The sequence below is a fragment of the Zea mays genome, chromosome 8 (genome assembly GCF_902167145.1).
Source record: "Zea mays cultivar B73 chromosome 8, Zm-B73-REFERENCE-NAM-5.0, whole genome shotgun sequence".
NCBI classification, from domain to species: domain Eukaryota; kingdom Viridiplantae; phylum Streptophyta; class Magnoliopsida; order Poales; family Poaceae; genus Zea; species Zea mays.
In genome coordinates this window covers 38,788,240-38,815,822 of record NC_050103.1, presented here as the reverse complement: position 1 = coordinate 38,815,822, position 27,583 = coordinate 38,788,240, and the positions used below count along the sequence as shown (strand labels likewise).

Genomic DNA, 27,583 nt, shown 5'->3' with positions numbered 1-27,583 from the left:
ACGCTTTCGTTACTATCAGTGAGTATCAATGTTTAAAAGAAAACTTGTTTATTTGTATGTTGTAACATATGTCTGTAACTAATATTTCGATTACAGAGGGTATCACGTCGTCTTCATCGTGCAACGGCTCATTGTGGATGCCGGTCTCTAGCGAGCGTTGACGTGCAGCTGCCTGTGCCTCCTATGCAGCAAGACGTTCAGCCTCCCATTTGTGCAGTTGGACCATCTACAGCAGGACTGAGCTCCTCGCGATCGACGTGGGACACGTTTGAGGACGTGGCCCACGACGACGAAGATGAGGACGATGACGACGACGACCACCACGACGACGACACTGGCGCTGGCGCCGCAGGTCAGGAGGAGATTGGACCATCACAGTTGCAGGATGCTCCTACAAATCAGCCATCACAGCTGACACCACGTAGAAGGCGTCCACGTGACCCTTACATCCAGGCACCGACGCTCTTGGGGCCAAGGGCAAGGGTAAGACTAGGAGGAAATGGATACATTTGTGATGTTGGTCTTATGCTGAAAACTTTGTGATTTGGACTCATGCTGGTGAAAGGGAAATGTGCCCTTGGGCCATTTCTATGTATTTTGGTGATTGAGTGCCAACACATGTGCTTAATTGGGAATTTATGTACATGGATGAACAAGGTGAAAATCATGAAGTAAAGGTATGTTTCTAAGCCTTAGTACATTGGTTTTAAGTACTAATATATTTGTCTAAGTGTTAGAAACAGAAAGAAGAAGAATAGAGAAAAGGAGAAGGGACTTGGCTGTGTGCTGCCAAGACCCAGCTCGGTCTGGAGCACCGGACTGTCCGGTGTGCACCGGACAGTGTCCGGTGCGCCAGGCTGGCGCGACTCGAACTGGCCGCTCTCGGGAAATTGGCCGGCGGCGTACGGCTAAAATTCACCGGACTGTCCGGTGTGCACCGGATTGTCCGGTGAGCCAACGGTCGGTCAGGGCCAACGGTCGGCCGCGCAATCCGCGCGGGACACGTGGCCGAGCCAACGGTCGGAAGACGGCACCGGACTGTCCGGTGTGCACCGGACATGTCCGGTGCGCCAACAGCGCCAGATCTGCCAACGGTCTGCAACGGTCGTCTTCGCCGTTTAAGGAAACAAATCGGGCACCGGACAGTGTCCGGTGTGCACCGGACTGTCCGGTGCCCCCGACGACAGAAGGCAAGGATGGCCTTCCGGATTTGCTCTCAACGGCTCCTAGCTGCCTTGGGGCTATAAAAGGAGCCCCTAGGCGCATGGAGGAGACACACAAGCAACCTTTGAGCATTCTTGATCATCCACACTAAGTCTCTGCGCATTCGTTTGTGTTTCTAAGTGATTCGAGCTCTGTTCTAAGTGAGAACTCTGAGATAGTCTTGTGAGCTCGATTCTTGGCCGTGTGTGTGCGCTTTTGCTGTGGATTTGTGTTGCTTCCCTCCCTTACTCTGTGTTTCATTTGTGATCATATACTTGTAAGGGCAAGAGACTCCAATTTGTGGAGATTCCTTGCAAACGGGATAGTGAAAGGAAAACAAAACACCGTGGTATTCAAGTGGGTCTTTGGACCGCTTGAGAGGGGTTGATTGCAACCCTCGTCCGTTGGGACGCCACAACGTGGAGTAGGCAAGCGTTGGTCTTGGCCGAACCATGGGATAAAACCACTGTGTCACTCTGTGCTTGATTCTCTTGTGGTACTGTGTTTTGTTGAGATTGTTGAGACTTCACCTTAGCCACTTGGCAATAATCGTGCTAACACTTAACAAGTTTTTGTGGCTTAAGTTTGAAGTTTTTACAGGATCACCTATTCACCCCCCCCCCCCCTCTAGGTGCTCTCAATTGGTATCAGAGCCGTTCTCTTCACAAAGGGACTAACCGCCCGAAGAGATGGATCCTAAGGGGAAGGGTATAGTGATCAACGACAAAGAGAAGGAATCCTTCGTCAACGAGCCGAAGGACGATAAGCCTACCGACTCCGGCTCGGGCCAAAGACGGAAGGAAGGGAAGAAGAAGAAGACCAGGCGCATCAAGGAGATCGTCTACTACGACAGCGACGAGTCTACTTCTTCCCAAAAGGACGAGGACCACAACGACTACGAGAGAAGAAAACCGGTTAATTCGAACTTTTCTTTTGATTACTCTCGTATTCCGCAAAGTTCACATTCTCATTTGCTCTCCATTCCACTCGGCAAGCCCCCACACTTTGATGGAGAGGACTACGGATTTTGGAGCCACAAAATGCGTAGTCACCTATTCTCTCTCCATCCTAGTATATGGGAGATTGTAGAGAGTGGAATGCATTTTGATAGTTCGGATAGTCCCATGTTCATTAATGAACAAATTCATAAGAATGCACAAGCTACTACTGTTCTTCTAGCTTCCTTGTGCAGGAATGAATACCATAAGGTGAGCGGCTTGGATAACGCCAAGCAAATCTGGGACACCCTCAAGATTTCTCATGAGGGGAACGACGTCACCTTACTCACCAAGATGGAGTTGGTGGAGGGCGAGCTTGGACGGTTCGCAATGATAAGGGGCGAGGAGCCAACGCAAACATACAATCGGCTCAAGACCCTTATCAACAAGATAAGAAGCTACGGGAGCACGCGATGGACGGACCACGACGTCGTCCGCCTAATGCTAAGGTCATTTACCGTTCTTGATCCTCACTTGGTGAACAATATACGTGAAAATCCCAGGTACACCAAGATGTCGCCCGAAGAAGTTCTTGGGAAATTTGTTAGCGGGCGAATGATGATCAAGGAGGCGAGATATGTGGACGACGCCTTGAATGGTCCGATCAACGAGCCGCAACCTCTCGCTCTCAAGGCAACACGAAGCAAGGAGGCGCTACCTAGCAAGGTGGCACAAATTGAGGCGGCCGGACTCAACGATGAAGAGATGGCTCTCATCATCAAGAGATTCAAGACGGCGCTAAATGGTCGCAAGGGGCAGCCAAGCAAGACCAAGACCAAGGGGAAGCGCTCATGCTTCAAATGCGGTAAGCTTGGTCATTTTATCGCTAACTGTCCCGATAATGAAAGTGACCAGGAAAAGGGGAACAAAAGAGAAAAGAAGAAGCAATACAAGAAGGCAAAGGGCGAGGCGCATCTAGGAAAGGAGTGGGACTCGGATTGCTCCTCCTCCGACTCCGACAACGAAGGACTCGCCGCCACTGCCTTCAACAAATCGGCTCTCTTCCCCAACGAGCGTCTCACATGTCTTATGGCAAGGGAGAAGAAGGTGAGTACTCAAGACTCCACTTATGCTTCTTCTAGTGATAGTGAGTCTAGTGATGATGACATAGATTATTCATGCTTGTTCAAGGGCTTAGATAGATCTAAGATAGATAAAATCAATGAATTGATTGATGCATTGAATGAAAAGGATAGGCTTTTAGAAAAGCAGGAGGATTTATTGTATGATGAACATGATAAATTTGTAGAGGCACAAAAATCATATGCTTTAGAAGTAAAAAGAAATGAAATGCTTTCTTATGAACTATCTACTTGTCATGAAACCATTTCTACTTTACAAGGTGTTAACAATGATTTAAATGCTAAGTTAGAAGTAGCAAATAAATCTAATTCTTGTGTAGAACATGTTAAGATTTGCACTAGGTGTAAGGATTTCGATGTTGATGCCTGTAGTGAACATCTAGTTTTAATTTCCAAATTAAATAAGGAAGTGGCTAGTCTTAATGCCCAACTTAAGACTAGCAAGAATGAAGTTGATAAAATAAAATTTGCAAGGGATGCCTATACGGTTGGTAGACACCCCTCAATTAAGGATGGTCTTGGCTTCAAGAGAGAGGCCAAGAACTTAACAAGCCATAAGGCTCCCATCTTCGTCAAGGAGAAAGGGAAGGCCCCTATGGCTAGTAATGCTAAAAAGAACCATGCTTTTATGTATTATGATAGGAGAAATGCTAGAAATGCTTATAATGATTTTGATTCACATGTTTATGATTCTCATGCCATGTTTGCCTCTAGTTCTTCTTATAAGCATGATAGGGATATGCCTAGGAGAAATATTGCTCATGTGCCTAGAAAGAATGTTATTCATGCTCCTAGGAAAGTAGTGAATGAACCTTCTATAATTTATTGTGCTTTAAACACTTCCTTTGCTATTTGTAGAAAGGATAGGAAAATAGTTGCTAGGAAGTTAGGGGCAAAATGCAAGGGAGACAGGACTTGCATTTGGGTCCCTAAGGACATTTGTGCTAACCTTGCAGGACCCAACATGAGTTGGGTACCTAAGACCCAAGCCTAAATTTGCCTTGCAGGTTTATGCATCCGGGGGTTCAAGCTGGATTATTGACAGCGGATGCACAAACCATATGACGGGGGAGAAGAAGATGTTCACCTCCTACGTCAAAAATAAGGATTCCCAAGATTCAATTATATTCGGTGATGGGAATCAAGGCAAGGTAAAAGGGCTAGGTAAAATTGCAATTTCTAATGAGCATTCTATATCAAATGTATTCTTAGTGGAGAGTCTTGGATATAATTTGCTATCTGTCAGTCAATTATGTCAAATGGGATATAATTGTTTATTTACAAATGTAGATGTGTCTGTCTTTAGAAGATGTGATGGTTCACTAGCTTTTAAGGGTGTACTAGACGGCAAACTTTATTTAGTTGATTTTGCAAAAGAAGAGGCCGGTCTAGATGCATGCTTAATGGCTAAGACTTGCATGGGCTGGCTATGGCATCGCCGCTTAGCACATGTGGGGATGAAGAACCTCCACAAGCTTCTAAAGGGAGAACATGTGATAGGTCTAACAAATGTACATTTCGAAAAAGATAGACCTTGTGCAGCTTGTCAGGCAGGTAAACAGGTGGGAGGAGCGCATCACAGCAAGAATGTGATGACCACGTCAAGACCCCTGGAGCTACTGCATATGGACCTCTTCGGACCCGTCGCCTATCTAAGCATAGGAGGAAGTAAGTATGGTTTAGTTATCGTTGATGACTTTTCCCGCTTCACTTGGGTGTTCTTTTTGCAGGATAAGTCTGAAACCCAAAGGACCCTCAAGCGCTTCCTCAGGAGAGCTCAAAATGAGTTTGAGCTCAAGGTAAAGAAGATAAGGAGCGACAACGGGTCCGAGTTCAAGAATCTTCAAGTGGAGGAGTTTCTTGAGGAGGAAGGGATCAAGCACGAGTTCTCCGCTCCCTACACACCACAGCAAAATGGTGTGGTAGAGAGGAAGAATAGGACGCTAATCGATATGGCGAGGACGATGCTTGGAGAGTTCAAGACCCCCGAATGCTTTTGGTCGGAAGCTGTGAACACGGCTTGCCACGCCATCAACAGGGTCTACCTTCATCGACTCCTCAAGAAAACGTCATATGAGCTGCTAACCGGTAACAAACCCAATGTATCTTACTTTCGTGTTTTTGGGAGCAAGTGCTACATTCTAGTGAAGAAGGGTAGAAATTCTAAGTTTGCTCCCAAAGCTGTAGAAGGGTTTTTGTTAGGTTATGATTCAAATACAAAGGCGTATAGGGTCTTCAACAAATCATCGGGTTTGGTTGAAGTCTCTAGCGACGTTGTATTTGATGAGACTAATGGCTCTCGAAGAGAGCAAGTTGTTGATTGTGATGATGTAGATGAAGAAGATGTTCCGACGGCCGCTATACGAACCATGGCGATTGGAGACGTTCGGCCACAGGAACAAGATGAGCGAGATCAACCTTCTTCCTCAACCACGGTGCTTCCCCCAACTCAAGACGATGAACAGGTTCATCAAAAGGAGGCGTGTGATCGAGGGGGAGCACAAGATGATCACGTAATGGAGGAAGAAGCGCAACCGGCACCTCCAACCCAAGTTCGAGCGATGATTCAAAGGGATCATCCCGTCGACCAAATTCTGGGTGACATAAGCAAGGGAGTAACTACTCGGTCTCGACTAGTAAATTTTTGTGAACATTACTCTTTTGTCTCCTCTATTGAGCCTTTCAGGGTAGAGGAGGCCTTGCTAGATCCGGATTGGGTGTTGGCCATGCAGGAGGAACTTAACAACTTCAAGCGCAATGAAGTTTGGACGCTGGTGCCTCGTCCCAAGCAAAATGTTGTGGGAACCAAGTGGGTGTTCCGCAACAAACAAGACGAGCACGGAGTGGTGACAAGGAACAAGGCTCGACTTGTGGCAAAAGGTTATGCCCAAGTCGCAGGTTTGGACTTTGAGGAGACTTTTGCTCCTGTGGCTAGGCTAGAGTCCATTCGTATCTTGCTAGCATATGCCGCTCACCATTCTTTCAGGTTGTACCAAATGGATGTGAAGAGCGCTTTCCTCAACGGGCCAATAAAGGAGGAGGTGTACGTGGAGCAACCCCCTGGCTTCGAGGATGAGCGGTACCCCGACCACGTGTGTAAGCTCTCTAAGGCGCTCTATGGACTTAAACAAGCCCCAAGAGCATGGTATGAATGCCTTAGAGATTTCTTAATTGCTAACGCTTTCAAGGTTGGGAAAGCCGATCCAACTCTTTTTACAAAGACATGTGATGGTGATTTATTTGTGTGCCAAATTTATGTCGATGACATAATATTTGGTTCTACTAATCAAAAGTCTTGTGAAGAGTTTAGCAGGGTGATGACGCAGAAATTCGAGATGTCGATGATGGGCGAGTTGAACTACTTCCTTGGGTTCCAAGTGAAGCAACTCAAGGACGGCATCTTCATCTCCCAAACGAAGTACACGCAAGATCTGCTAAAGAGGTTTGGGATGAAGGACGCCAAGCCCGCAAAGACGCCGATGGGAACCGACGGACACACCGACCTCAACAAAGGAGGTAAGTCCGTTGATCAAAAAGCATACCGGTCAATGATAGGATCATTACTTTACTTATGTGCTAGTAGACCGGATATTATGCTTAGCGTATGCATGTGTGCTAGATTTCAATCTGATCCTAAGGAGTGTCACTTAGTGGCAGTGAAGCGAATCCTTAGATATTTAGTTGCTACGCCTTGCCTCGGGCTCTGGTATCCAAAGGGGTCTACCTTTGACTTGATTGGATACTCAGACTCCGATTATGCTGGATGTAAGGTCGATAGGAAGAGTACATCGGGGACGTGCCAGTTCTTAGGAAGGTCCCTGGTGTCGTGGAAATCTAAGAAACAAACTTCCGTTGCCCTATCCACAGCTGAGGCCGAGTATGTTGCCGCAGGACAGTGTTGCGCGCAACTACTTTGGATGAGGCAAACCCTCAGGGACTTTGGCTACAATCTGAGCAAAGTCCCACTCCTATGTGATAATGAGAGTGCTATCCGCATGGCGGAAAATCCTGTTGAACACAGCCGCACTAAGCACATAGACATCCGGCATCACTTTCTGAGAGACCACCAGCAAAAGGGAGATATCGAAGTGTTTTATGTTAGCACCGAGAATCAGCTAGCCGATATCTTTACCAAGCCTTTAGATGAGAAGACCTTTTGCAGGCTGCGTAGTGAGCTAAATGTCTTAGATTCGCGGAACTTGGATTGAATTGTAGCATACATGTGTTTATGCTTTTGATCATGTTCCTTTTTGCATTTTGTTGCTTATTATGGTGCTCAAGTTGTACAAACACTCCCTGGACCTCACAAGTCCGTTGCAAAGTGATGCACATGTTTAGGGGGAGATGTGTTACAACTTGACCCTTTGAGACTAACCATATGTTTGAGTTTGCTTGTTTTAGTCACAAAGGAGAATTGAAAGGGAAAAGGTGGACTTGGATCATGCAAGACCTCCACTGCACTCCGATGAGAGGGTAACTTATTCCAAGTCCATCTCATTAACTCTTATTGTCATTTGCTCTTAAGTGAAGATTTTGGTAAGGCAATGGGGTTAAAGGGCCACAAATTGATCTCGTTTTGGTGCTTGATGCCAAAGGGGGAGAAAATAAAGGCCAAAGCAATAAATGGATCAGCTACCACTTGAGAGATTTTGAAGTATTGATTATGGGAAATAGGGGGAGTTTTTGAAATCTTTGATCAATCTCTTTTGGAATGATTCTCTTTATGCTTCAACATGTGTGTTCATGTGTGTTTAACTTAGAGATTTGAGTTTGATTTGCAAAAACAAACCAAGTGGTGGCAAAGGATGATCCATATATGCCAAAATTGAATAAAACTTAAATTTATTTTATTTGAAGTGAGTTTGCACTTGTTCTAGTTGCTTTATGTTGTGTTGGCATAAATCACCAAAAAGGGGGAGATTGAAAGGGAAATGTGCCCTTGGGCCATTTCTATGTATTTTGGTGATTGAGTGCCAACACATGTGCTTAATTGGGAATTTATGTACATGGATGAACAAGGTGAAAATCATGAAGTAAAGGTATGTTTCTAAGCCTTAGTACATTGGTTTTAAGTACTAATATATTTGTCTAAGTGTTAGAAACAGAAAGAAGAAGAATAGAGAAAAGGAGAAGGGACTTGGCTGTGTGCTGCCAAGACCCAGCTCGGTCTGGAGCACCGGACTGTCCGGTGTGCACCGGACAGTGTCCGGTGCGCCAGGCTGGCGCGACTCGAACTGGCCGCTCTCGGGAAATTGGCCGGCGGCGTACGGCTAAAATTCACCGGACTGTCCGGTGTGCACCGGACTGTCCGGTGAGCCAACGGTCGGTCAGGGCCAACGGTCGGCCGCGCAATCCGCGCGGGACACGTGGCCGAGCCAACGGTCGGAAGACGGCACCGGACTGTCCGGTGTGCACCGGACATGTCCGGTGCGCCAACAGCGCCAGATCTGCCAACGGTCTGCAACGGTCGTCTTCGCCGTTTAAGGAAACAAATCGGGCACCGGACAGTGTCCGGTGTGCACCGGACTGTCCGGTGCCCCCGACGACAGAAGGCAAGGATGGCCTTCCGGATTTGCTCTCAACGGCTCCTAGCTGCCTTGGGGCTATAAAAGGAGCCCCTAGGCGCATGGAGGAGACACACAAGCAACCTTTGAGCATTCTTGATCATCCACACTAAGTCTCTGCGCATTCGTTTGTGTTTCTAAGTGATTCGAGCTCTGTTCTAAGTGAGAACTCTGAGATAGTCTTGTGAGCTCGATTCTTGGCCGTGTGTGTGCGCTTTTGCTGTGGATTTGTGTTGCTTCCCTCCCTTACTCTGTGTTTCATTTGTGATCATATACTTGTAAGGGCAAGAGACTCCAATTTGTGGAGATTCCTTGCAAACGGGATAGTGAAAGGAAAACAAAACACCGTGGTATTCAAGTGGGTCTTTGGACCGCTTGAGAGGGGTTGATTGCAACCCTCGTCCGTTGGGACGCCACAACGTGGAGTAGGCAAGCGTTGGTCTTGGCCGAACCACGGGATAAAACCACTGTGTCACTCTGTGCTTGATTCTCTTGTGGTACTGTGTTTTGTTGAGATTGTTGAGACTTCACCTTAGCCACTTGGCAATAATCGTGCTAACACTTAACAAGTTTTTGTGGCTTAAGTTTGAAGTTTTTACAGGATCACCTATTCACCCCCCCCCCCTCTAGGTGCTCTCAGCTGGAGACGTTGTAATGTGAACTATGTTATGTGTTTTGGACTATGTTTTGTGGACATTGTATTTTGGACTTTGTTTGTGGATTGTATGAAGAACTATGTTTTGTGGATGTTTTTATATTCGATGTTATTTTGTGATGTATTATATGTTGAAATGTGGTCATGTCTTATAATATGTGATTATTTGAACTATGGTTGTTAATAAAACAAGGGGAACTCTTGCAAAAAAAATTCTGAATTGTAAAAACATGACAAGCAATAAGTAACACATCTGTAGAGTTCTAAACTATTTTAGATATTCAAGTAGAGTTCTAAATTATTTTGGATACGAAAATACTACATAACAGGCTACAAGTTTCTTCAGTCTGAATCACAATCTATAAGTAACTCATCTTCGGAGTCATCCGTCGCGCAATCCTCAATGACAACCTCATTCCACTTGCTGCATTGTCCTGCATCACACTTGTCAATAGTTCTCTTGTAATAATTGGCTTCTGCTTCATCTGCAGCTTGGGAGAATAGCTCATCCTCAGCATCAGCCTCATCAGACTTCTACTTGTAATAAGCCACCTCTACCTCTTCGGTGACCTAAGACATAAAATCATCCTCTTCCTCTTGAGCATGTAATCCTGCCTCAGCTAGTGCGATGAGCTCACTCAATCTTGATGTGTCGTCCTCCTCTTCTTCATGTAATCCTGCCTCTGCGAGAGCGATAAGCTCACTCAATCTAGATGTGTCGTCCTCCTCCTCCTCCATCAGCTCAACCGTCGACATTTTATCCTGAACATATCTTGCATGCGCCTCATCGGCCAAATAGTTTACGCCACATCCAATCTCTGCAAATATAATGAGCAAAATAAGTTAGCAAAGTAAAGATAAATAAATTGTACTAACATAATTATCCAACATCTTTTTCTCACTCACTTCCCTTGAGGCGATCAGCAAGATTATCCAACATCTGTTTTTCGGCTTGAGCCGCTTCCCATTCCCTTGCATCCTATGCTCTCTTCTCATCTGCCGCCTTCAACCTCCTATACTCTGCACGCTTCAGGCTATCATAAAAGGCAGATTTTGCTTCCCTACGCATGTTGCATATGCGATCGTTAATGTACGAATCGACGAGCTGAGATCCACAAAGCATCTTCTGTCCCATTAGTCTCTTGGACTCTATTGTGCGCATCACCTCTCCTTTGTCGTCGTAACTCTCCCAACTGCATTTCCTCGTCTCCTACAAAAAAATAGTAAGTACCGCTATAACATTACAGCTGGTGCAACAAAAAAATACCAACATCATCGTAATCGACCATATGTCCACAAAAATATCCAACACCAAACTCGGAAGGAGCTAATCCATACTTAGCTTCAATACCACATTTGCAGAGTACTGGATCAAATTTCAACTCTTCTTCCGCCCACTGATTGTATCTCTTTTCCTTTACCTCTGGCTCTGGCCAATGGGACAAAGGACCATACAACCACTCTCTGAAACGACACTTACGCCACCCGTATGGCTGCAGGAGAAAAAATTAGTAATTTATTATAGAAAATAACTAGTTCATACATTTAGCGTATCGATGGGCTCACATAATCAATGTTCGGACAACAGAACTGCTTCTCATAGTCTTCGTCGATGACAGCATAGTCTCCACAATCGCATCGAGGCGGTGACTCCATCCATCTTTCTGTTGCTACCTCCTTATCCGCATCCGTCATTGGTGGAGGATTCGGGGGAGGAGGTACCCAACGCTTAAAACGCTCATGACTAGTCCTTCCACTCAACCAATTAACGAAAAGAAGATATCGAGGGTCAAATTTATCAGGACCGTCGATCCACTGGAAAAAAACACCTCTGGTGCCCCTAAAACAATGGAACGAAGCACTATTACACATCTACAAAATAATGAATGCAAACAAAATTAAGTGACAAGTCATAAGCTACGTACGTCCAAACCGCCACAAAGGTAGTAGCAGCGAGCAGCCGTGTCTGGATGTTGGGATTGATGTACCCAAGCCAGTCTGCCACAGTCACAGTTAGGCACGGGGAGTTCAGGAGGAACAGGAGCATCCTTACTAGATACGTCCGGATATAACTCCCGAGGACGACCTCTCTTCTGCCACAACGCCTCTCGGTACATGTCTTTCATCTAATAAACGATTATAATTATCACTTGTACCTAATATGCTTTATAATAGGTTTACACAAACTATCAAATAAAATATACTCATCATATTAATGATACTATATATATTATGAGCAACTATGAAACTAATAATCGAAATTATAATATAATAAGTTCACACAAACTATCAAACTATGAAACTATTAGCAACTAAGAAACTAACAACCCAATGTACAAAACAAATCAGTTGGGCACCATACCTTGGTCTACGAAGTAAACCACCTCGAATCTTTGAATCCAAATAAATTTGACGAAGTTTTGAAATGAGAGGAATTGTGCTGCTCTCGGCCAGCAGCGCGGTTGTTTAATAGGCCTCCGTAGCTCGGTGCCAAGATCTGTGGCGCCGAGCTACGAGGCCGCGTCGCCGCCACATCGATGCCAGGTCAGCCCTAGGCGTAGGTAGCCGTTGCTGCCACGTCATACCTCGGCGCCATAGGCTGTGGTGCCGAGCTGTGTTACCTCGGCGCCACAGCCTATGGCGCCGAGCATCGGGTCCAAACTTGCAAATAAAATTTCTAGGGGTCCAAACGTAAATATTTTTCAAAAGTAGGGCTGAAAAAGGAAAAATTCGGCCACGAGGAGGACGAAGTTAGCAGTCACAATTGAAATTTCTGTTTAAAATCGAAAATCAAAATAACTGAACCGAAATAATTCGGTTAATATGGTCCAGTTTCTATTTGTTTCAACATGTATATCGATTCTTGCTTTTCAAAAACCGAAATTTTAAAAATTGTATTAACCGAACTGAATTACCCTAATAAACTGAATGCCCATGTCACTGTACGCAAGCATACGTAGGCAGTGAGTGCATTGGTTCGAAGAGTGAAGTAGGGGGTCCTCACCTAACCTCTCCAAGAAGTGAAGGAAGAGGCTACTCTGCATTTGGTACCTTCGACGAAAGTAGAGTGTTAGGTAGACGTCTGAGTCATTGAAGTATTCTTACATCAACCAGTCATGGGCGGACATGGCCGTGATCGATGTATCTCTGACGTTGCCTCGATCACCTCCTCATTGTGGAAGACTCGGAGGCAAGGTCCACTGGCTATTGCATTATAGTTTCCTATAGCAACTCAAACACCTCTTCGTCAGTCACATCAATGTCTGAGCTGGACGAATACATGGCAACAACACTTTGCTCAAATGAAATGCGACAGTGAGATGAGAGGATGTGGAAGAGAAATTCTATGTGTGAGTTATGTGAGTAAGCTCAAACACCCCCTCTATTTGTAGGGTGGATTTAACTTTTTTAAATTCAAACAGAGATAATATAGCATCGAAAAATTAGATCACGCCATGTCACTTATAACCAAGTGACAATGACCGACACTGGTCGATAATGACCATGGCTCCAACCCATCGGTTGCTACCGATCAGCTCGGCTCCGGTACGGTGTGACCCATATCGACTAGCCTGACTGGCCGCTCTGGTCAATGTTGATCGTTAGGAGCGTCATGTCAGCGGTTCGGTACCTATCGTCAGTGGCACTAGACTTAGGGTGTGTTTGTTTCTCTCCTAGATTATATAAGTTGGATTATGGTGAAATGGTAGGAGAGTATCTAATACTACCAATCCAAGTTTGAGAAACTTGTCCAAAATCTTTACAAATGGTTAAAATGATTGGGCAAGCAACACAAATTCAAACTGACGGCCAAACTATGATTCTATAACCTTGTTGCATAGAAATCACACAGAGAAGAGCATTGCTCTGATGCATAGATTTATTAGATTATATGCTTGCATAGCTGTTGGAGTGACCAATGACTAGTTTCTTTCAACAGAACAGGAGCAGCCTTCGATTGGCGGCAACAGTGAAGTGGTGGAAGTGGCAGCTCGGGGGCGCCTATTCACCGATGGTGGCGTGGAGGCCGGGAGGCCAGCAGCGGTGGCGTGGTCGCCAGAGCTTGTGATGGCCGTTGTCGGAGCTCGGTGAGGGGGCACGGCGGTGAGGGGGCACGACGGCGAGGGTGGCCGGGGCGACGACAGCATGGGCGGTGGTGTTGGCCGGGGCTAGGCGCGGGTGTGTACGATACATGCACGGTGGTGGTGGCGGGCGTGGATGATTGGTGGGCCGGTGTGACTGTGAAAAACAAAAGGGCGTGTGGTATAGTTAAGTTCATCGTCTAGCATTCGATAAAGATTTTTTAAATTTAAAAATGTACTTTGTCAAATGTCCTAGATCTAACACTCGGCAAAGTATTCTTCGCCGTGTGCCCACTGGCAGACACTCGGCAAAGATTGTTTTAATTTTTAAAAAATTCTTTATCGAGTGTCCTCTGATAGACGACAAAGTAAGGCTTCGTCCAGTGTCTTCCTTGGACACTCGGCAAATTATATTTTTATTTATTTCTTTTTTACTACCAAACTTTTTGTGGTATGTTCCTACAATATATAGACCATAATGTTCGATTTTTGCATAATTATGAAAGTGTTTGCTGTAACTATTTGGTTTAGTTCATTTAATTGAATTTTTTTTTGGATAATTCAGATTTGAACTACAAGTCACTCGAAAAATGGAAAACGGTGAATACAAAAATGATATTCATGTTATTTATAACAAGTTATGACCTATTTCAAGAATAGACCGAAATTTTTGAGCACCATGCTCATAAAACATGATCGCGAACTTGCGTTCCAGTTGTTTTAAAATTGTATAAAACACAAACAAAGCCAGAAAAATTATGAAACTTGTGTATGTCATGACATCATATGTGGAGAGTGTGATAAAAATTTGAAAATGTTTCATGAAAGTTGTCACGAACTGTGTGTAGAAATCTAGCCGGCCTCCATAGAAGTTTTATGATTTCATATGAATGTCGGCTAGGTTTCTACATATAGTGAGTGACAACTTTCACGAAAACACTATCAAATTTTTATCAGGGTCTCTATATATGATATCATGACATGTCTACAAGTTTCATGATTTTCTGACTTTGTTTGTGTTTTATTTAATTTTAAAACAACTAGATCACAAGTTCTTGATCATGTTTTGTGAGCATGATGCTCGAAAATTCTGGTCTATTCTCAAAATAGGTCGTAACTTGTTATAAATAGCATGAATATCATTTTTGCATTCAATGATTTCCATTTTTCGAGTGACTTGTAGTTCAAATCTGAATTATCCGAGAAAATTCAATTAAATGAACAAAATCTAATAGTTATATCAAACACTTTTAGAATTGTGCTAAAATCAAACATGTAGATCTACATAGTGTAGGAACACACCACCAAAAAGTTTGGTGAGAAAAAATGAAAATATAATTTGCCGAGTGTCAAGAAAGACACTCGCCAAAATATCTATTTGCTGAGTGTTTGCAAGGTGACATTCGACAAAGAAGCTATTTTGTCGAGTGTCAACGCCTGGCGCTCGGCAAAGTTAATGGCGGTTAACTATAGACAGCTGCTGATGGTTCTTTACCGAGCGTCGCGTTTCGCCGAGAGTTTGACACTCGGCAAAGCTACTTTGCCGAGTGTCTTTCTATACCGAGTGTCTCGCTCTTGGTAAACGAGATCTTTGACGAGTCTTATTTCGTCGAGAATAACACTCGATAAAGTATGTTTTGGTGAGTGTTCGACAAAATATACTCAGCAAAGGATCGAACACTCAGTAAAGAGCCTGATTCGAGTAGTGGAACTAATTGCAACATCGAAGAACATGGTCACTGAGCAGCAGTAGATCACTAGATCCTCTACGGATAGAGATATAGTAGCTGCTAGTTGGTTGCAACGTGGGCGAATTCCTCGGCAGAGGCGGTTGCCGTGTGAAGCTGAAATAATCCAGAGCTGCTGCTGCCGCTGTTGATGACCCTGCAGTTGAGCCTGATCTCCCCCTTGGTGCCCGTGAGCACGTCGATATTGCCCATCTTGACCATGGACTTTGCGAACTTGGTCTTCCACGCGCTTTCGCTCTTGACGAAGGCGTCGACGGACTTCTTGAGCGTGGCGTTGGTGAGTAGCGCCTGGTCGGACGTGAAGAGGCCGAGGTTGTTGGCGAGGCCGACGTAGTACCTGTTGTCGAGCAGCGCGGGCGTGATGAGGTCCATGTCGGTGGTGGTGTTGGGGAAGAACTGGCTGGTGTTGGACGGGCAGATGGCCCGCAGCAGGAGGGCGTAGGCGGAGCTGATGGTGGGGTCGACGTCGCTGGCGTTGCTGAAGCCGTAGAGGCGGTTGGTGAAGGAGGAGCAGTGGGAGCGGCCGACGGTGTGCGCGCCGGAGAGCACCACCATGTCCTCGGCGGTGAGGTTCTTGCGCGTGAAGTTGCCAACGAGCTCGGCGGCGGTGGAGAGCGGCGAGGGGAGGTTGCTGTTGGCATCCGTGTCCCTGGACACCCGCCCGTCGCGCCGCCCCGCGGGGACCTTGTACGTCAGGTTGTTCCCCGCCAGCGCGATGCTGTCCCGCGCCGCGAACGCCAGGATGTCGGCGCAGGACACCGTCTTGGGGCACCGCGCCTCCACCGCCTTCTTGGCGGCGTCGATGACCTCGAAGCCCCGCAGGCTCGGGTTGTTCGGGACCGCGTCCTTCTCCGCCGTGTTGTTCGCCGTCGAGTCGATCAGCACCGAGCCGTCGCAGCCCTGCATTCATGCGTATGTCCTCTGTCATGATAGTTTTACATTGCATGGTGTGCGTACGTGCATGTAATTCATCTGTGACATTCATGTTTTTTTTTGTAATTTTCTTTTGTAGGCATGGATGATCGATCGTCAGCAGATGTGCCATGCATATGGTACGGTCTGCGATACCAACTGGCCGGCCGTCCTTTATTACCACCAGTAGTTTGTCCATATCATATGCCAACTGCTCCATCTCGATGTGGATCTGACATTTATATTTTCCAGCTACAGTTAGGACGACGGAACTAAATAGACTTTGTTTTGTTTGAAGAGGGATCGATATGGAGGTGCAGCGTACTCGAGAGGTTGGGAGTTGGGACCAGGCGACCAGCTGCAACAAGTACCACAAACAACATCGTCTAGTTTGGTAGATTAGGGTGGTTGTAGTACAGTATATATCTTAATTAGGGTGGTTTAGGGGTACACATTTACCAGGGGGGTGCACATGGTCAAGGTCAAGGTCAAGTATATATATACTAACTAGCTACAAATTTTAAGATCGTCTTCTATATATCCACGTGGAAATGCATGCAAAAGCGAAGAGGAAGCATGCACGTACCCTGACGAAGCAGTCATGGAAGTGCAGGCGGATGAGGCCGGCGGCGATGCCGCTGTTGTTCTTGAAGGCGGCAGCCACCGCCTGCTGCACCAGGGACTCCGCCGACGGGCATGTCTTGCTGTAGAAGCCGACCTTGAGGCCGGCACCTGTGGCGCCGGCCGGGAGAAGCGCGAGGACGACGGCAACGACCGCGGCGGCGATGATGAAGAAGTAGCTACGCACACCCCCCATTTTCACAACCAGGATGCTGGTTCTTTGGCTGGGAAACCCTTGCGAACTGGAAGAACCCTCTCGGTGTGTTGGTGTATTATATATAGCCTATACTAGCAGTGCACTGATGGTTACGGCCTATTTTCCATATGAATGGATGGAAGGACAGATTTGTCAAAGAAAGAATAACGTGAAAGAGCGCCAGAGTGTACGTACTGCACAAGTGGTGCCACTGGGTTGCCTTTTCCTTCACATGCATGCATCTCACCGCCGTGCATGCGCCCCCCACGAGCTGCCAGTGCCGGCACCTCGTGTCTGTGTGGCTGATGAAGCTTCCTTGTTACTCTACGCTGTACGTGATGAGGTAACTGAGGCGTGATTGGTCACTGTTCCCTATATGACCTTTATTTTAAACTGGGAACAATAAACAAAAGATCTGTCCGTCGCGTCGTCCCCAGGATAGGGGTCCCCGTCCCGAATTAAAAATCACCAGTGTAAATATGGTTCCATTGACAGTTCGCTTAATAAAACCATCAATGCAAATGCCTTATTTTCATCAATAGCGCACAGTTTACTTAATCCATCAGTGCAAATAGATTTTTACTGGCTGATTGTAAGCATAAAACTTTGATGTATACGATATAATTAAATTGTATGTTGCTATAATTGAACAAGATTCAATATGATTTAGTAGTTCCAATATCAATATATATATATATATATATGTGGGTTTGGTATATAAAAAATTTAAAAAGAGAGAAAAGTACCACATGTGGTTGGTTCGGTAAAAAAACCGTCAGTAAAAATTAATTTTGCATTGGTGGTTAAGTTAAGACAACTGTCAGTGGAAATAGATTTTGACTGGCTGTTATCATAAGAAAACCGTGTGTGGAAATATATTTTCGCTGGCAGTTTTATTAAGAAATCCGTGAGTGAAAATCGATTTTCACTGGTGGTTCTCGGATATTCGCCTACAAAAGAACCATTTCTACTGACTTATAGCAGTGTCGGTTCTGAGAAATGCAACCGTCTCAATAGAGTTTTATTGCAGCTTTGGAGCTCTTCCTAGTATAGTAGCTACGAATCTATACTCTCATTCATAGACAGAGGTTGAGGTTTTCATTGACTCAAGTACGTACGTTGTGTGGACTCTAGGTTTTCAACTGCTCCTAGCCTATGTTTAGGTTTGGTATTGTCAGAATATGGCATCTTAAATATTGAACATCCAAGCATTTTGTCGTCTCTCTTTGGTCTTTGCTGCTAGTATCTTTTATGTTAGGTGTCCTTAAGATCGATTTTTTTTTTTTTTTGCCACCGATGGAATAGCTAGAACAAAGATGCAGTTTCTCCATTGCTTCACGTTCATGCAATCTGAACGATTCGGAGTTGCTCCCGCCGACACATCTGCATCTACTGGAGTGAATCCACAACTTTGCTATTTTTATATATCTAACACGGCATCCTTTTTTTCACTTTTCCTTTCGGGAAAGATTTTTCTTCATTCTTAATGCCTGGTCTACGATCCACTCCATCAGCATGGACTAAATTTGGCAGGCAGGCATGCTCTCTTTTGCATCCCTTCTTTCATTCTCCGAACTAGTTAAATCGTTTCGCGCGCACTTTGAGAAAAGACTTGACATGCATGCACTGGCTCGTTGTTAGCATATTGCAGCACACGCCGAAAGAGCTCAAACGGAATGTTCTTTGCTTAAGCATGGTGTGTGCCAAATGCGTGCTATGCTGTACAAATACCAAGAAAAAACACCTCTGGCCTTGAGCCCTCACGCATGCATGGATCTGATCTGATGGACACTCTACTCTCTGCTATGGTTCACTCCTCTATTTATTCCTAGTAGATTGCGTGAGCCTAGAAAAAACCCTGACATACTCTCGGCTCTTGTGCTAGCCGTTGTAATTTATACCGAGTGGGGTGACGTTTTGCAAGACCACACCAGTCACGATTGTGGTGTGACCACCATCGTGTACTCACTACCGGAATCCGAGGCTTTGCCGAGTGTTGTATTCTTTGCCGAGTGCCTTTTGTCGGGCACTCGGCAAAGAAGGCTTTGCCGAGTGTCGCACTCGGTAAAGTTAGGCTCTCGGCAAAGAGCCCCTTTACCGAGTGCTAAACACTCGGCACAGGTAGGCACTCGGCAAAGACAAGTTTGCCGAGTGTAACGCACTCGGCAAACGGGGCTCTCGGCAAAGGGCCGTCAGCGGCCGTCCCAGAGCTGACGGCCGTCAGTCTTTGCCGAGAGCCAACGGCTGGCACTCGGCAAAGAGGCTTCTTTGCCGAGTGCTACGTAATAGACACTCGGCAAAGCCCTCTTTGCCGAGTGTCATACCTAGACACTCGGCAAAGTGTATTTTTATTTTTTTTATTTTGTCTCCCAAACTTTTTGTGGTATATTCCTACACTATGTAGACCTACATGTATCATTTGTGGACAATTATAACATAGTTTCCATAGTTAGTAGATTTAGTTCGTTTATTTGAATTTCTTCGGAAAATTCAAATTTGAACTGCAGGTCACTCGAAACTTGGAAAACCGTGCATGAAAAAATGATATTCATGTTACTTAGCATAAGTTACGACCGATTGCAGAAGCGTACCGGAAACTTCGAGCAACATGCTCACTAAACATGGCCGTGAACTTGGCGTCCACATGTTTAAAAATTGTATAAAACACAAACAAAGTCAGAACATCATGAAACTTGTCCACGTGTCATGATATCATATGTATAGGCTGTGATAAAAATTTTAGAATGTTTGGAGAAAGTTGTGAGACACTATGTGTAGAAACCTAAGAGATCCACATGAAATAACTCTTAGATTTCATGTGGATCTCTTAGGTTTCTACACATAGTGTCTCACAACTTTCTCCAAACATTCTAAAATTTTTACCACAGCCTATACATATGATATCATGACACGTGGACAAGTTTCATGATTTTCTGACTTTGTTTGTGTTTTATACAATTTTTAAACATGTGGATGCCAAGTTCACGGCCATGTTTAGTGAGCATGTTGCTCGAAGTTTCCGGTACGCTTCTGCAATCGGTCGTAACTTATGCTAAGTAACATGAATATCATTTTTTCATGCACGGTTTTCCAAGTTTCGAGTGACCTGCAGTTCAAATTTGAATTTTCCGAAGAAATTCAAATAAACGAACTAAATCTACTAACTATGGAAACTATGTTATAATTGTCTCAAAATGGTACATGTAGGTCTACATAGTGTAGGAACATACCACAAAAAGTTTGGGAGACAAAATTTAAAAAATTTAAATGTATTTTGCCGAGTGTTAAATTATGACACTCGGTAAAGCACTACAGGAAACACCTAAATTTTCGTGGGCCGGACTATTTTCGTCGGCCGGCCCACGAAAATACAATGTTATTTTCGTCGGCAACAGTGACCGACGAAAATGTGTCCTATTTTCGTCGGCCAACGAAGCTTTTCGTCGGCAGGCCCACGAAAATACGAAAGGTATTTTCGTCGGTCTCGGGACCGACGAAAATGTGTGATATTTTCGTCGGCCGCAGCTAGGCCGACGAAAATAAGTGGCGTATTTTCGTCGGCCTCATCCAGACCGACGAAAATAAGTCATTAACCGGCCTGTATTTTCGTCGGCCTCAATGAGGCCGACGAAAATAGAGACCCGTTAATCGGCCTCAGCGCACTTTCTATCTCTCGCTCGTCTCGTCAAACTCTCGCTCGCTTGCGCCGCCGCCCGCCTGCCCTACGTCGTCGCGCCGCCGGCCCGTCCTCCCTCGCCGCGCCGCCCGCAGACCGTCCCTCCACGCGCCGCGCCGCGCCGCTGTCGACGACGCCCGCCCGCACACCCGCCCTCCCGCGCCGCCCACCATTGTCGCGCCCCCGTCCACCATCGCCGCGCCGGCGTCCACGCGTCGCCCGCGCCCGCCCGCTCACTGCACCGCCGCCGTTCGTGGACCTCCCTCACTGCACCGCCGCCCGCGTCCGCCCGCTCTCCACGCGTCGCCGCTCGTGGCCCGCGCGCGCGCCCTCGCCGCTCCGCGTCGCCGCGCGTGGCTCGCCGTTCGTCCACGCCGTTCATAGGAGCAGACTCGTCCACGTCGTGCCCGCCGTCCACGCCGTTCGTCCACGGCCGCCGTTCGTCCACGCCGTGTCGTCCGTCCACGTCGTCGTCGTTCCCCGCGGTGAGCCTCCCCGTCTCCCTTATTTCCCGACATATTTGATGCTTGTCGTGGCGTGCCGGGCGTGCCATGCGCGTGCCGTGGCGTGCCGGGCGCGCGGCCGTGCGCGTGTCGTGGCGACCGTGCGCGTGCGGCGTGCCGTGGCGTGCCGTTCGCGTGCGGCGTGTCGTGGCGACCGTGAATGTTATTTGTCTTTTGTTTAAGTTATTTATTATGGACGGTGATCGTTAACCGTAGCGAACCGTATGCGTCACCCGTTCGGGAACGGCGAACGTCACATTGGCTTGTGAGGTTCGCCGTTCCGGAATTGTCCACGTATTTTGGACAGCCTGAGAGTGTAGGCCGATGCTTTTGATTTGTGACATGTGCCTTATGCTTGACGCAGAATTTCGGTTGTGTAACCCAGTTGTTCTCCAACGCACCATGTTCAGGCGTGTGCTTGGAGAGCAGCGGGGTTATGCTGCCGAAATTTCGCGGCAATCGTAGGCTACACGTCACAAATCACAAGCATCGGCCTACACTCTTGGGTGGGTTTAGGGCCTTTACCTAATAGGGAGTTCACCTAAGCCACGGACGATCGTTGATGTTCTTTGTCTTTTGTTTAGCCTTTGAAATGGACGGTGATCGGAGGGTGATGTATGACGGGTGGAGAAAGGATGGGGCACATTCGAATGAATGGATGGGTGTAACAAAGGCTTTTCTTGAGCACGCTTTCAAAGATGCAACTGGTCGTCTAGTGAAGTGTCCTTGCAATCGCTGCGAGAACAAGTGGCCTCAGATGAAAGAAGAAATGGAGAAACACCTTTGCAAAAGTGGGTTTATGCCGAACTACCTTGTATGGTACCGGCATGGAGAGTCTATTAGACACGTTGACGCGGAGGTGGAACTTGATGACGATCATGATAGGATGGATGACATGTTGCATGATCTTGGTAGGGATGTTGAAATGAACGCTGAGGAGCCGGGGCAGCTTCCACGCGATGCTCAGGAATTCTTCCGGCTACTCGCCGCAGGAGAAGAGAGACTGCACGAGCACACTCAGATGTCAGTTCTTGGGACTCTCACTAGACTAATGGCGATAAAGTCGAAGCACAACATTTCAAACAGTGCTTATAACGACATCGTCCAACTGATGGGCGAGGTTCTCCCGGAGAATCATAAGTTGCCAAAGAATATGTACTTCGCAAAGAAGATGTTGGCTGGTCTTGGGATGACATATGAGAAGATCGACGTGTGTCCCAACAGTTGCATGCTATTCTTTGAGGAGGATGACAAGCTGGACCGTTGTAAGCATTGCGAAGCTTCTAGATATGTCGAGGTGACAAATGATGAGGGTGAATTGGTAGTTACGAAGGTCGCAGCTAAGCAACTTCGTCGGTTGCCCATCATTCCTCGGCTTTCAAGGTTGTTCCTCAACAAGGAAATAGCTCTGCATATGACGTGGCAAAAGAATGGTGTACGTCTCGTCACTGATCCAGACTTAATGGTCCATCCGTCGGACGGTGATGCGTGGAAGGCATTAGACGAGTTTGATCCCGAATTTGCAAACGACCCTAGGAGTGTACGGCTTGGTCTATCGACGGACGGATTCACACCTTTCAATACCAGTGCAAGCCCTTACTCGTGTTGGCCTGTCTTCATTGTGCCATATAATCTTCCTCCTGAGTTGGTCAATAAAGAAGAGTTCATGTTCCTTGCACTAGTCATCCCAGGCCCCGAGCATCCAGGGCCAAAGCTGAATATGTTTGTTCGCCCTTTAATTGAAGAGCTGAAACAATTGTGGAGAGGTGTGAAGGCTTATGACAGCCATACTGAAAAGGAGTTTACCATGCGCGCTGCTTATTTGTGGTCAGTGCATGATCTGCTGGCGTATGGAGATTGGTCTGGATGGTGTGTCCATGGTCGGTTGTGTTGTCCCATATGTATGAATGATACGGATGCATTCAGATTGAAGCATGGTGGGAAAGTTTCATTCTTTGATGCTCATCGACGTTGGACTCCATTCAAGCATGATTTCAGGAATTCGCTTACTGCATTCAGAGGTGGAGCCAAAATCAGAAATGGGCCACCAAAGAGGCAAACTGCACCGCAGATAATGGCATGGCATGCTTGTCTGAAGCAAGGAGAAAATGATAGGTTCCAAGGCTACGGGGAGGACCATAACTGGACCCATATTTCATCAATATGGGAGCTTCCGTATGCAAAAACCTTGATCATGCCGCACAACATAGACTTGATGCACCAAGAGCGTAACGTTGCTGAAAGCATCATAAGCACATGTTTCGATGTGACTGATAAAACGAAAGATAATATGAAGGCAAGAAAAGACATGGCTGAAATTTGTAAGAGGTCGATGCTCGAGTTGAAAGTAAGCGATAAAGGGCATGAAAGTAGGCCGCGAGCTGATTACTGCCTCAAGCCGGATGAAAGGAAAGAAATATTTAAGTGGTTGAAGAATCTGAAATTTCCAGATCGGTATGCGGCAAATCTGAAACGGGCAGTCAATCTGAAGACCGGTAAATTGATCGGTTTGAAAAGCCATGACTACCATATTATTATGGAGAGGCTGATGCCCGTGATGTTTCGAGGCTATTTTAAGGATGAGCTTTGGAGCATATTTGCAGAGCTGAGTTACTTCTATAGGGAAGTATGCGCAAAGACGATATCGAAGAGGTTGATGCAGAAATTTGAGAAAGAAATTCCAATTCTTATTTGTAAATTTGAAAAGGTTTTCCCGCCAGGATTCTTCAATGTGATGCAACATCTAATTGTGCATTTGCCTTGGGAAGCTTTGGTAGGCGGACCAGTGCAATTCAGGTGGATGTATCCTATAGAAAGGGCGTTGAAAAAGCTCAGGGCGTCTGTTCGGAACAAGGCTAGAGTCGAAGGGTGTATTGCGGAGGCTTTTGCCCTTAAGGAGATATCTCAATTCTCAACCAGGTATTTCGCTCGAGCCAACAATGTGTTTGCTCCTTCAGTGCGACTTCATGTCGAAAATGAATCGCCCCAAAGCACCCTTCAAATTTTTGCGAATCCGGGTAAAGCAGTTGGAAAAGGGAGTGTACGTCACATTGAAGGATCAGATTTGAACACGCTAATGCTATATATGTATAGCAATATTGACAGCACACAGGAGGCGTTCGAGTAAGTTTTCCTCATAGTTACTTCCATTTTCTCATCTCATAATTTCTATAGTGTGTAATGTCCATGTTTCTAATATGTCCAGCATGTTTGATGAAGAATGTTGGAAATCTACTAGTAAACCTACGGCCATCCAATTAGAAAATCTTCGACGTGATGGGTTGAAAGGTGGACCAAACTTCGTGCAGTGGTTTCGTAATTATGTTAGTAATTTTCATTCTCTCATTGTCCATACTTAATCTTTGAATTTTGGACTTGGAAGATATAATGCATATACTAATTCCTTGTATAGGTTTCCAAAAACTCTGTGCACCCAGACTTGCAGCAAATGGCACATACCTCTGTGTCCGTCCGGAACTATACTCGCTATGATGTAAATGGATATCGCTTCCGAACCGCGAAATTGGAGAAGAGTCAACCATTGGCAGCCACCACCAATAGCGGTGTGTTGGCAAGTTCATATGTTGACGATGACAAAGTAGTGGACTATTACGGTGTTCTTCAAAACATTATAGAGTTGATTTTCGATGGCCCCAAAGAACTTAAAGTCGTGTTTTTCGAGTGCGACTGGTTTGATGCTCATAGTGGGACTCGTGTCGACAAGTATGGTAATGTCGAGGTGAAGCATAGCTCTAGGATTCCGAGCAGTATGAGCGATGTTGTCCTTGCAAATCAGGCAAAACAGGTGTACTACCTGCCATATCCTCACCCAAGCCTTAGGGCTTGGTGGGTTGCAATCAAAGTCAACCCACAAGTCGTCGCTCCAGAGAGTGCTGACTACGTGAGTACGAGCAGGGACAACGATGATGCTATTTTTCAACCAGAAGCGGCGTCGACTCAAGACATAGCTCATCGATTCCATGTGACCAATGGAGAAGGACTTGAAAATCTCTGTTGCAATTCAAGCGACTTAATTGAAGAACCTAGGTCAAAGCGCAAACGACCTGTCGTCGTTAGAAGATCAGTAAGGATCCAACGAAATCAAGAGCGTATGAATAAACAACGAGCCGAAGAAGCATCATCGGATATGCAGTGGGCTGACTGGGGTCTAAAGGACTATGTCCAGCCAGGGGAGTCAGGGGAAAGCAGTAGCGGAGGGGGAAGTTCGGAAAAAAAACGAAGGACTTGTCAGGTGGCTGTGTGGGACGAGTTCTGGGTGAGTTTACTTTCGTATATAAGCAATTCACTGAATTATTGCTTCTCCTAATCTTACTTTAACTTAACTTCTCCATTGATATGTAGGGGAGGTTCCAATTGCCGGATGACATCGAGGACGATCAGGCTCAGTGGGCACGTGTGAAGAGGCACTTTCGGAAGTGCGCTGATAAGGTCATCAAGGATGCCATGTACAATGCTCGCATCGCGGCCGTCAACTACTACTACAAGAAGATAAAGGGGCAGAAAATGAGCAAAGCATTAGGGGCCAATGAGATCTACCTCACAGAGGAGCAGTACCTGGAGAGCGTTGTGGATTGGCTGGCGAAGGACATGGAAGCCTGGAGGTGGTTGGCAAAGAGATGGGCGTCGCCTGATTGGATTGCAGAGTCGAACAAGCACCGTGTCAACCGTGGCACTGAAGGACCAGGGCATAGGTACGGCGCCGATGGACACCTTGGTACCGCACGCCGCATGGTAAGTATATAAATCAAACTTGTATGTTACATCTATGAAAATTATATGGTTTAACTCTTCTTTTTCATGCAGGAAGCTGAAAGTGGAGTTGCTCCAAGTTTTATGGAGGTTTACGTCCGTGGTCACCGTGGCCCTGATCCGGCGAACCCTGATGAGCTATGCAGCGAGGCGGCAAGGGAGAAAATGGTAAACAAGTTGTATTTACGAATTAAATTGCATGTTTTGTGTCTAACTCCAACTCTAACTTTCTTTGCAGAATGCATATGGGGAGGAAATGACTCAACGCCATGGGCCTGATTTCGACTGGATGCATTCAGACTTAGATGCTTCGGCGTTGTACCACAGTGGTGGGGGTAGAAAGCATGGCAGGTGAGGTGGTTGTCTTTGATTCGACAATTTCATTAACAAGAATGTGTCCACTTAATGGCTCAACTATGTGTATCATGCAGGTTTGCCTTTGGCACCGGCGTTGTGGAGTACAACAGGACATTAGGTCAAGGGAAAACATCATCTTCAGCAGGGAGTTCTCGCTCCTCCAAATCTGCTCGAGAGGCTCAGCTGGAGGAGGAGACTCGGGCAGCACAGGAGCAGGCTCGAGCAGCACAGGAGCAGGCTCGAGCAGCGCAGGAGCAGGTCGGACAGCTGACGCAGTATATGACTTCTTATTTTCAGGTAATTCATCTATCTCATCACGTGTCATTGAATTCAAAGTATAATGTTGCGATTCTAACGTTTCATCCATTTGCAGGAAATGACTACTCGACTCGGCCCTGATATGAACTTGCCAGCTTTTCGCCCTCCCCAGGTAACACTATCTGAACACTTCAATTCCATAGCAACTCTTTTTTTATTATCAAAAATGGCTCGCAGGCACAAGGATGGGGACAGTGGCCAGGACAAGCTCCAGCGTCGCAGCCACAGTGGACTGGTGTTGGGTGGACGCAGGCACCTCCAGGCACTTGGACACCTCCACCACCCCAAGGATCGCAGCCAGTCCCGGGATGGGTGCCACCGGTCTTTCAGCCACCGGCGGGCTCTCAACCATTTCAAGCGTGGATGGCACCGCCACCGACGGGGTGGGTGCCACCACCTCAGGGGTGGCCAGCACAACAGTACCCGTGGATGCATGCACAACCTCCTCCTCACCATGGATCACAGGTGACGTTCCATGTTTAGTTTTATACAAATATTGACCAAACACAGCCTTATTTGAATGATTGATGAATTGCAGGGTTCAGCGTCACATGCTCAGGGATCGGAGGGTGCTGTCAACGTCCAAGACTTCCTCGTCCATGGTTCTGGAGGGAGTGGCCACCTTCCTGGTGGCGGAGGAGGGAGTGGCCAAAACTCACATAGCCCGCCGGAGTGAGTAGTGACTTTGTTTATGGACTATGTATGGATATGTATAGACTTTGTTTATGGTTCTGGAGGGAATGACTTTGTTTATGTATGGACTATATATGGACTATATGTATGGAATATGTTTGAAACAATTATGTAATTGCTTGTGAATGTTGTTTGTGAAAACTGTATTGTTTGTGAAATCTGTATATATGATTGTGTATATGTTTATTTTGCTGTGGATTAATAA

At 46.2% G+C, this 27,583-nt stretch overlaps 1 protein-coding gene across 1 annotated transcript; it reads right to left on the bottom strand.

The window, feature by feature from the left end:
• Nucleotides 1–15,233: 15,233 nt before the first annotated feature.
• On the bottom strand, nucleotides 15,234–17,096 carry LOC100273061 (uncharacterized). The gene is given in 2 exon segments (NM_001147510.1): nucleotides 15,234–16,232; nucleotides 16,831–17,096. Coding segments are annotated over 2 exon segments (1,089 nt in total). The 5' UTR covers nucleotides 17,062–17,096; the 3' UTR covers nucleotides 15,234–15,374.
• Between the last annotated feature and the right edge of the window lie 10,487 nt (nucleotides 17,097–27,583).